At 41.1% G+C, this 11,231-nt stretch overlaps 1 protein-coding gene and 1 long non-coding RNA gene across 5 annotated transcripts in view; one reads left to right on the top strand and one right to left on the bottom strand.

Annotated features, from left to right (window-relative positions):
- The window catches only part of LOC118432361, a 14,959-nt gene extending 5,645 nt beyond the window's left edge, over window positions 1-9,314 (top strand). The window contains exon 2 of the long non-coding RNA XR_004833071.1: window positions 8,430-9,314. This is a non-coding gene — a long non-coding RNA (uncharacterized LOC118432361). The remainder of the gene's footprint in view (window positions 1-8,429) is intronic.
- On the bottom strand, window positions 254-4,154 carry LOC118432340. 4 transcript variants are annotated; one of them, XR_004833051.1, is made up of 4 exons: window positions 3,825-4,154; window positions 1,437-1,545; window positions 396-986; window positions 254-317 (listed from the first exon to the last, which is right to left on the bottom strand). XR_004833051.1 is itself a non-coding variant. In XM_035843892.1 (3 exons), the coding sequence occupies exons 1-3, from the start codon at window positions 4,020-4,022 to the stop codon at window positions 1,158-1,160; spliced, it is 333 nt and encodes a 110-aa protein (XP_035699785.1). In that variant the 5' UTR covers window positions 4,023-4,154; the 3' UTR covers window positions 995-1,157. The 4 variants fall into 4 exon arrangements, 1 of the variants encoding a protein (XP_035699785.1); XR_004833053.1 differs by having other exon boundaries at window positions 396-920; XR_004833052.1 differs by lacking the exon at window positions 3,825-4,154 and adding an exon at window positions 3,664-3,777.
- Window positions 9,315-11,231: the final 1,917 nt, after the last annotated feature.

Raw genomic sequence — 11,231 nt, 5'->3', positions numbered from 1 at the left:
CTTTTTATGAAATATGAAATGATGTGCTTTCAGGTGGTTGTCGTTTGGAATTGAAGCTGGTGTGTTACGCCGAATGGCGGTTATACCGGCTATATAGATACAGATTACGTAAAGCCTGATTTTGAAAACTTAATAAGTCACATGTTTCAAACAAGCCATGAAACCAATGGGTTTCAAGTTGTTTAGATTCTGCTTTGAAGACTAGCACAGCTAGAATAAAGGAAGGACGCAGAGACAAGGTTTTCCGTACACTGGGCACGGGAGACTGTTAAGGTGGTTTGACGTTACTATATACTAGTAATGCTGACCTCGCTAACCTCGGTCTTAGCTGAGGATCTTTATTTCTCTTCTGATCTCTACTCTCTGACTATCTGTCATACACTGACCTCGGTAACCTCGGTCTTAGATGAGGATCTTTCTTTCTCTTCTGATCTCTACTCTCTGACTATCTGTCATACAAATACATTATATCTCGTGGTCACATTTTGGCGTATCAAACAGACAGGTCTTGTCAAACCACAAAACAACGGTTATTTCATCTACGGTCCATTCATATACATGTAAAATCAACTACTACAATGTATACACTAAAATACATATTCGTGATATAAACAGACAGTCAATCCGTGAATTCTATAACTGGTGTCATGTCAGGTTTTCTATACATGGACAAGTATGATCACAACTATCGGCTGTACGTCTTGGCTCTGCTACTGGCCTCTACTTCCCTCACAGTGCCTTCCTTCTGTCGATGGCGCTGTTCTGGATGTTGTGTGGCTCCCTTCTGTTAAGAATGTTCAAGCCGCACAAACGTATATTCTGGCTCCTCTCAGCGATGGCCACTTTTCGTGAAGGGACTCGACCCACTTCCCTTGTGGCGGTAAGAGTCTCTATGTTGGGTGTGGCGGGAATGTGTCGTTCTGATGGATATAATATATGTCTGTCAGGAACACCTCGTCGTCGTCGCTCTTGTACGGTAGGTTGGCCTGTGCGTTAGATCACGAGAGAACACAGTTTTACCCGTTTTATATACTATAATAATAGTGATGCTAGCAATAATGGATTATTGTAAAGTCACCCTCATAAATTTGCTACTATCGCTGCACGTCTGTTGGTGTTCTACATGGACTAAGTCACCACATGGATGGTCGTCACAGTTAGCTAATGTTCATCTCAGGAGCTGCTGTACGTAGGGAGAACGCACGCAAAGAACAAAGGTTAAAATTGAAGTACAAGAACAATTCTCTTCTCTTTCTTGTCAATTCGTAGCAACCAGAAAACACTGTAGAAATTGGAACTTCGGCATTCATGAGTCAGGTAAGCCTATCTATGCCTTGTTAGCTGAAATGCAGTGTACAGATTTTGACTTAGTTGCCTAAAGTTGTGCTAAGTTGAACTCTGGTTACTCGACGCATTGGAACATCGTGCTTACTTACCTTGACGACATACCGAAAGACGTTTACCCGCAGCTGCTTCGAAGATTGACCTACTGGAACCGCCATCGTCTGACGTAATCGTCAAGTACGTACCCCTGCGGCGTTGTAACTGTGGATAGGGACGAAGAGGGAACAGCTGACCGTTACTGGAATATTCAACTGGAGAGTATATTTGGAAAGGCCAGAAAATCCGCACAGTACAATGTAGACAACTACAAAAATAGAAAGAATAAAATTAAAATCCTTATGAATGTGGGCTAGCATATAGCATGGATGTCAGACTTATGAGACTCTGCCTGCATTCAAGAGACATTATTCATAGCTGTGCTGCATGTACATAGCTTGTAGATATGATGTTTAATTATCAGTAGTATCACATTGTATAATAATTGTATTCATTCAATCTCAACTCCCTATTAAAAACATAATTGCTCCAGACGACTCAATTAGACAGACAATTACATCAAAACGAAGACATAAGAGTGGGGTAGACATAATTCAAAATACTCCATAAGATGGGGCAACCTAACTATGGTAGCTCATGGGACTCATGGGACATAGAAGATATGTAGACATAATTCAAAAGACTTAATAAGATTGAGTAAATAAGTATTTTCAGCACTTCTAAAGAAATCATAACACCACAACTTCTGTCAATCCCACTACCGCAAAAACTTGAATGTTAAAACAATGTTTATGTCCGAGTTAATCCTACATTTTCACGTTATCCTACACAAGAAGCGAGAAGAAGCCGAACTTCTGTGTTAGACTAGATTTGTGATACTTTTATATGTATATTTATATTTCCGCAGCCACTTCTGAAACTGACTGTCATGACTCAAGTACATGTAGACATTTCCGAGTTAATAAAGTCATTGTCATCACATAGACTCTTACTCCATTTGGAAGACTGTGAGGGAGGACCGATTCTCACGACCGGACCGAATCCCATAGAAGGGCCGTGAAAATCGGTCCGGCCTGAAGAAAAGCACAAAAACTTCCCCAAACCACCTCTGAAACTGACTGTCATGACTCAAATAGACATTTTCGAGTTAATAAAAGTCATTGTCATCACATAGTTTACTCCATTTGGAAGACTGTGAGGGAGGACCGATTCTCACCACCGGACCGAATCCCATAGAAGGGCCGTGAAAATCGGTCCGGCAGTTGAGTTCAACTACGCCAATCTGACCAGCTCCACGCCAAACGCCCGATGGCCCGGACCTTCTCGGCGTAGCGGTTAGCGCTTGTTTTGTAATCTGGCGGCCCGGATTCGAATCCCGGACTGGGAGCCAGGAGTTTTGTTTCTACTCGACTCTCACAGTTGTCCAGAAGGAGAAGGCACTGACCAAATATGACGAGAATGGTTAGAGATTTGCACCGTTGAATTGCTCTCTTCAACCAGCTGTGTATTTCCTTCATGAAATCTAACTGAAACAAAAGCTAGAACAAACAAGCGGGACCTCGAGCGAACTGTCGCCTGACAAGTTTGGAAAGCTCCTGAGGCGTTTTTTCATCAAAACATTGCTGTATAGCAGAGGGTACCTCACAGAACAGACGTGTTAGACGTTCTCGTATACAAGAACGAGATCCCGTCTGTATTTCCCAGTTGCCGTTATATCAGAAGAAAACTAAATCACATCCAGTATTCAGAATATGTATAGACTGGCTGGCATCTCTCTATTGTATTAATTCGCTAAAACAATTCGTCACCATGGTCTTGGGCGGCTATAGTGAGACCTTTTTTTGGTATGCAATCACTTGACACATCACTTGACACATCGGTATCAAAGGGAAATGCCGGTGTTATAACGTTGAGAGATCTTTTGTCGGCCTAACATCAGAAGGTCATTTGTTTTGCATATAGATTAATCGCCTTCGAGAGAACTGTTATACGACATAGTGTGAATGAACATCTCCCGCGAGGCATTTCTACCACCCTCTTGTTAGCCACATTTATAACAAGGAGGCTTTATCATTGATTTATAAATAGGTAACGGCGGAATTTTGATATCGCAACGTTGACCAAACACCCAACGAAAGCCGTAATGATTTCAGACATTTCACTATCTCGCTCACTGCATAGGTCACAAAACAATCCAAAGAAGACATGTGGCAGGAAGAAAAATACACAACCGTTTACGCAGTGAACAGATATATAAACATGAACTTGAGCATAAACTATGGTAGTACAAAAAAGTTAACGCTAACGTTACGTAACCCAAACCTGTTTTCAAAATGGTGGATCGCTGCCCGATTCAGACCTCCGGGTCACAATCACATAACTAAGTGTCGACAAATTTAAGACTACAATAAAGTACAGTACAGGACGATACCGGTATCCACAACATGGTCCACCAATATAAATTTATATGGGAGCCTACCCACCTTTCCTTTTGACGAGTAGTCTTGAGATCTCTTTCCCGCCTTATGCCACACGCCCGTACCCGCCGCATCTTGCCCCGCTCCCCGAGTGTCAATACAGTAGTATGGAAGATTTCTCCGGGCTGGCGTTCTCTTCAGGGTCAGGGATCGGCGGGCATCTTTATGTGTTTTTTCTTCCTCCCTGCCCCGCGCGCCACCCATCACAGGCCCAGTAGCCTTGCCACGTCCTCAGTTCTCTCGATCTCTCTGTTCCCGTCTCTATCTTTGTTGAACTCCAGCCCAGCAGTACTACCAGAATGTCACGTGCGCGTTCAAATACGGGTGACAGCCATATACATGTACTTGTTAAACTGATCAACTTCATTCTGTTTCCCAGCCCTCTGTACTCTACGCTGTACATTACTCTGTAAACATCCACGTCCTCTCTCGCGTCCTGTCCTGTCTTGACAGCCACGTCACACGGCCAGGCCAATCCGACCCATGTCCATATGGTTATAATTACAGCGGCGACCTGGTCCTCACGATGTTATCTCGTGACACACGGTGGTACGGTTGCTATGCTTTTGTCCGCGTTGTCAGGGGAATTTGCCCCGCCCAAGGCACGGCGGGGTGCCGACCGCGGCCCTGTATTCATGTCTACACACTGATACACATTGCTGAATATTTGTCAAGATAACGCATGGATGGTGGTCATGTCAAGAAACAGCAAAAATCACTTACAGAGAGGATGCGTAGATTTTTCAAATTCATACAAGTATAAAAGTGACACTTATACACTGCTTTCAAAATACCCTATTAAATCAGACGAACGTAAGAAAGGTTAAAAAGCAGATAACTCGTTTCCTAACTGAGTGATACATCAATTTATTGTCGATACAAGAAAGGAAGACATACACACAGAGCAAATAATTGGTCTTCAGTATAACGTTACATCTTCTTGAACGGGGTGTTAAGTTTTTCCCGCCTTTTGACCGGGCCAACAGCGACATTGTAGTAGAAAGGGGTGAAAGACCTTTTCGGCCTATGGGTTAACGCTTGTTTTGTAATCTGGCGGCCGGGATTCGAATCCCGGGAGCCAGGAGTTTTGTTTCTACTCAACTCTCACAGTTGTCCAGAAGGACATATCGCTATCAAAGGAAAAGGCCGGTGTCATAACGTTGAGAGATCTTTTGTCGGCCTAACATCAGAAGGCCATTTGTTTTGCATATAGATTGATCGCCTTCGAGAGAACTGTTATACGACATGGTGTGAATGAATACCTCCCGCGAGGCATTCTACCACCCTCTTGTAAGGCCACATTTGTAACAAGGAGGTTTTATCCTTGATTGTATAAATAGGTAACGGCGGAATTTTGATATCGCAACGTTGACCAAACACCCAACGAAAGCAGTAATGATTTCAGACTTCAACCCCCGTACACGCCCGACAACACGTAGAAACTAAGTTTTCTATGCTGATCATGGGTTCAAAGGGTGTCTAGTCACTGCCACGGTTTTAATAATAGCGCAGCAGATATTACATAGGTGGGGAGTTGCATGGATTTATGATCCCAAAATGAGGAGTTTTTGATGCCCCAAATTTATAAAAGAAAACACAAGCAATCTGCAAGAAGTGAATGAGTGGGCTTTCGCATATACATTTTATAGTTAGGTTGACTTGATCTTTGTTACTAGTACTTGTACGAGTCACGATTACCACCTTGAGTGTTTTACTTGCTCAGCTAGTGACATTCACATTTGGGGAGAATAACGACAATACGAATGAAGATTCGCAGATCTATGACAAACGGAAAAAATGGCGTCGGTTATAAGAAGGATCCCGGGCTGCAAACAACAACACTCTCTTTAACCCCTCCTTCACCAACTAAATTACTTCTGTGTGTTTTAGTAAAATTCAAATCTTTTGTGTAATGTATCATTTTCAAGCAGAAGGACACCAAAAGTTTACCACGTATTAAAAGCCTATATATATATTCCTTTTTTCAACACATTGATTCAAACATGGCGTCGGTTTGTAAACAAACTGGAGGGCCGGCCGACCGATCTAATCCAGCTCCCTCGCCAATTCCCCCTTCTTCCCCAGACTTTGCTTTACATTGTGTGCTTCATTACAAGTTGCGTTTTTTTTTACATAGATGTGGCTTTTTTTTCAATTTCAATTTTCCTATCAAGGACGCCAGAGCTAGTCGAACACATGCCGACGCATCAAACAGCGGCTTGTGCAGAGTTTGTTACCGGTCGTATTGAATCAGGAACTGTAGATCATTAGAGAAATACATAGGTGTAATGAGTTATTGGAAAGAATACCTTATTAAGTCGGAAAGCGAGGGTTGATATTTCCGAGGCGATGTCGATTATTGATAGAACAGGACAGGGCCAGAGTCAAGTTCTCAATCAAGGGCGGAAATATGTAGAAAGGCGGTCAGTGTTGACGTTGCTTTCATGGATGTGTTTTGAAAACAAATTATATATAGAAAGTCGACTTCATCGACGAACTATCCGTACTCTGCCGGTTAAATTTGTGTGTGTCTAGCGCAGATGTAATGTACGTAGGAAAGAACGGAAATGGCGACGGGTTCCGCGCGTCACCGGCCCCGCGCGGGGAATGCCCCGGGGGAATGTCGGAAACTGATATTTCCTTGCACCTTAGCTTCGGTATTTTATAAATATTGGTGACAGAATAGACGAGAATATAGCAAAGAAGGGACTGAGAGGGCTGTGTCAGTATTAAAGATGCATCATCGTAGGAATGAAAGCTTGGGTATTGTTTACTGTGCAAACAGGGGAACAATTGGGGCGGAGACAGGCGTGCATTTGAAAGGGTAAGTTCGCGGGAAAAATTCAGCTCGTCTAGGTGAAACAAAAACATTTCAAGTTTCCGCCCTCAAAGGTGAGAACCAATCAGCTACCGTTGCCATTAGTGAAATGGATGATTGACATTGATTGACATGGCTTTCAAGATAGGATTTTCAGGGCCTTTTTTGACCATCGTGACACATATTCTCCAAGCAGAGGTTTGGTCCGGCGGAGATAGTATCATGGTAGTAGTCGGAATTTGTATTATTTAGATATCTCTTTTGGAGTGGGGGAGTCCCAACAAAGCTTTGCACTGAATACAGAACCCAAGCGTAATACGTTAAAACGTAACTTTGTCCATTAAAGGTTATGTGTTCGGTGCCGTTTATCTCCATGTGTGTCTGTTTGTAGCCTGCATAACTCGCAAAGTATGGATTCTGATGAATCTTGAATGTGGGTAGGGTAGTAAACATAAAAGTCAAGTTCTAAAATGGTTCCGCCTATCGGTTTTCTAGCGTACTGCAGTGAACTTTCGGTTTTGATATCTAGTGTTCTGGCCATGCTTTGGTCAAGATTCATAAGTCTAAGATAGATCTTGTAACTTAAGAAAAAATATGTAGGTGTGTACAGGTGAACATAAGGTGGGAAAAGTTTAAACTATGAAAATCTTATCTTAGTATGAAAATCTTATCTTATAGCAAAGAAGGCTGTTGTAGCGTTACCTCAAAAATTAGATGTGACGTACCCTGCTGATTTGAATGATTTATGTTTAATAATTTTCGCTTTAGTTTGCTTCGTGATGCCTCAAATATGAAATTTCCATCATTTACTACTATAGAATTATAGTATCCTGTCATTAATTATGCAAAAGAGGTATCTATTTGCATAATTGATATCCAAAGAATTTCGGTCTTTCTCAGTTACATATGTGAGAAGTTAGATGGAATGTAGGGATTTATAACATTTTGCCATTACTTATGCAAATTAGACATTACAAAACCTAAAAAAAACATGACGATCCATCAAAACGTTCTTGATTTATTCTCTTCTAAACTTGGAAACAATTTCCGAAAATAAAGGTGCTAGGGGACCCAAACTTACAGCACTAACTCTCTGCCCCAAGAGATACCCACCTTTAAAAAATCAAGACCGTGAAATGTCAGGAAACAGGAAAAAACAGTAGTTCCGCTGCAGTACCTTAGGGAGTAGATAGGGGATCCATTATCGAACTTGACCTTCGATTTCCCTGACTTCCAAATACCATTAAAGATCCATCCAAGACTTAATCAAGTTATACTGTTCACAGACACACACACAAATATTTGTATGGAGTATAGAGGGTTATGGATAGAGGGGTTGTCACCTGACGGCTAAACACGCCCAAATATAACATTTTGGCAAAGGTAAATATAGATTTTCAGAATTTACTCAGAATGAGGCAAGCTTAACTTTTTTTGGAAAGAGTTGATAAAATGTTTGCGAGGCTTCTCCCAAGATGGAATCATTGCATGGAAATGTGTGCGTGCAAGACTGTGTTGTGAGCATGGCTAGCTAATAAACATCTTTTTCATATAGAGACTCACAAATCCATTAGACCCAGCGTCGCCAGGGTGTTTTTAACACCATTCTTGTTTGTATTAAATTGTACTGTCAGTTCGTTCTAGCGATGCTGAAGAAGAGTGATGGATGTCACTTGAAATGTCCAGGACCCGGAGTAATTATGTGTTATTTAATCAGGTTCTAGAGATTAAATTGTATTTGAATATTGTTTACCTGGATGTCTTGCCTTCATAAACGTATTTCTTTTTTTCAGTTCATCTAGGTCTGGAAACGTGAACTGGCAGAAGTAGGGAATCAGATTACACAGCAGGAGATGAAGCTCATCATGAATCACTGCTGTCTGTCTATATAGAGTGGTCAAACACCAGCTTCAGTTGTTTACAATGTCCTTGGTCTGACTGAAGACTACTGGTCATATAGACAAATATGAAATTGTCAGGTAGATTGGTTAGAAATAGGTGTCCTAATAAATGATAGAATAAGACTGTATTGTGTTGGTTTGTTTTGTTCTCTTTGATGTCAGTCATCTGAGTGACACATGTTTAGGACAAGGTCTCTATAAAACTGTAGCCTGAGTACCATCCTCTGTAGTTACTGCTGGCTCAGTACTTTTGCTTGCTAACCACGATGGTTAGCAAGGGAAAGTACTGAGCCAGCAGTCACTACAGAAAATGGTACTCAGGCTAATGAAACTGTATAAAGCATATACTAAGTGAATGTACAATGAATCTTGTATTTAGCACAGTAATTTGTATTCTGCTGATACTAAGTGTAATGTGAGTTTGCTTTTCCAATTGGAGTACTGTATATACCTCTGTTTGTGATAGTTTGATATGCCATTTAGAAAAAAAAACTAAACGACACCTGTTAACTCTATTGTTTCGAATGCCTTTTTTGTGCAGTGTGTCATATTCATAGGTTCATATTTTGATGCCGGAGTCTGAGAAATGTGCATCCTTGAATCCGTACATCTGCAATCACTGTATATTTGTAAACGCTTGTGACTGTATCTGTAAGCAGCAAGATCTACATTTCTGTATATAGCTACAGTGCATATACTGCCCAATATTGTCCTGAGGAAGGTGAAAGATGGTCACTGAAATGTTGGTGTGAAATAAAGAAAGAGTTGTGAGAAAAAGAGCCTCTTTATTTATTCATTTTGATATAGTAGACTCTGGGGTGGATATTGATGGATTGGCCTATTGTCATCATTGATTGACTTTATCTGTATAATATTTGTTAATATATTTGTATACATGTGTGTGGAGCATTGGTAGATACCAAATTACCTGACCTAATTCTGAAATTTTAGTATAAAAGTATAAATGTCGACATTTATATTTAGACATCCTAGTAGGTGATTTGACAGAAAGGGGATAAATAAAGTAAATCTAGATCTTATTGCCTCGATCAAGTATGATATGACTCTCTATCATATTGGTTCTGTTTTAGGACAATATATTCCATACGTTCCTAAGTTAACCATGAAGTTGGTAGAATCAAATGGAAAATTTTGTGCAACATTCAATTATATCACAATTGGTTTGACTTAAGAATCTTCTCACCAAGAACTTCTGTCTTATACTATGTCAACCAGACATGGTCAGGTTCGGATCTGAGCCTAAACCTGGACTAGTACATGTACTTGATTACGCCGAACCCGTATCCACCTCAAGTGTGAAGGTGCGCCAGTAGACGAGAGGGTGGAGAAGGAAGTGCACACCCCTCCTTCACCTTAAAAACCCGACGTGCAGGCCATGCAGACCTAACCCACTCTGTCTGCCTACAATTATCTTCCGAGACAGATGGATGCCAACCCAATCAGTGTAGAGTTTTGTAGACATGGTTTGGAAAACGTGCGCCATGAGTTCGACACCGATGATATTACCAAGTAACTTGATAATGATCCATGATTTCAGCATAGCAATTTACATAACGACTTCACAAGCATTTATCAACATTTCAGCCAAATTTAAGAAATCTGATTCTAATAGGAGACATGAAGTCCTACACGTTCTAGCCAGGAACCCACGTCCCAACGAACCACATACACCTGTACGGAAGTGCGTTTGTCTTCATCAAACGAAACGGGAGCGGTATTTTAAACATACATCTTTAACCAAAGTATGTAGCGTAATATGTAATCAGTTCAGGTCATCCTCATACGAGGTGCTATTAACAATGTCTAACCATGCGTTTCTATCAAGCATGCGTTAGTATGTAATAACTTGTATATTTTTGTTGTTAAAAAGTTTTCCGTTATCCTGCTTGCAAATACCTAGTACATTTATCTTCCCTTGTTTTCGGTGACCACACAACAGTTCAAACCCGTTTCCTTGGAGACATATGAAAAACCAAGACGTTCTAGTTTTGCGCACAGTGAGAGCGCGTTCCGACCGCTATGATCCAAACTTCAAAGGTTTAAAGCTCGAGTAAGATAACTCCATGGGAAATCATACAGCAACTAAGGACGATTTTATTGACATATCGACCAAATTTGGAAGAAATCGATCAGGCGTTTCCTTGGAGAGATATGAAAAACCAAGCCGTTCTAGTTTTGCGCACAGTGAGAGCGCGTTCCGACCGCTATGATCCAAACTTCAAAGGTTTAAAGCTCGAGTAAGATAACTCCATGGGAAATCATACAGCAACTAAGGACGATTTTATTGACATATCGACCAAATTTGGAAGAAATCGATCAGGCGTTTCCTTGGAGAGATATGAAAAACCAAGCCGTTCTAGTTTTGCGCAAAGTGAGAGCGCGCTCCGACCGCTATGTTCCAAACTTCAAAGGTTCAAAACTCAATAACCGATTAAGATAACTACATGGGAATTCATACAGCAACTAAGTAAGATTTCATTGATATATTGATTTAATTTGGAAGAAATCTGGCGTATTTTTGGCGAGATATGAAAAACCAAGACGATCCACTTTCGCGTAAAGCGAGGGCGCTGTCCGCCCGCTATGCTCGACATAGACAATTCTAGCTCAATCTGAACCCCACATGACCGAAGTGCGTTTTCGTTCATAAAACGAAAAAGAAGCGGTATTTGT

The sequence above is a fragment of the Branchiostoma floridae genome, chromosome 15 (assembly GCF_000003815.2).
Source record: "Branchiostoma floridae strain S238N-H82 chromosome 15, Bfl_VNyyK, whole genome shotgun sequence".
Lineage (NCBI taxonomy): Eukaryota > Metazoa > Chordata > Leptocardii > Amphioxiformes > Branchiostomatidae > Branchiostoma > Branchiostoma floridae.
The sequence above is the reverse complement of the archived record's forward strand: the minus strand, read 5'-3'. Positions and strand labels throughout refer to the sequence as shown.

Bases quoted from the DNA above. Each gene is read 5' to 3' on its own strand.
- LOC118432340 (XM_035843892.1), bottom strand. From the start codon at position 4,022: ATGGGTGGCGCGCGGGGCAGGGAGGAAGAAAAAACACATAAAGATGCC. The intron at 1,546-3,824 runs GTGGGTAGGCTC...CCCTATCCACAG, and splicing joins ACTACTCGTCAAAAGGAAAG to TTACAACGCCGCAGGGGTAC. The intron at 1,184-1,436 runs GTAAGTAAGCAC...CCCTACGTACAG, and splicing joins TCTTTCGGTATGTCGTCAAG to CAGCTCCTGAGATGAACATT.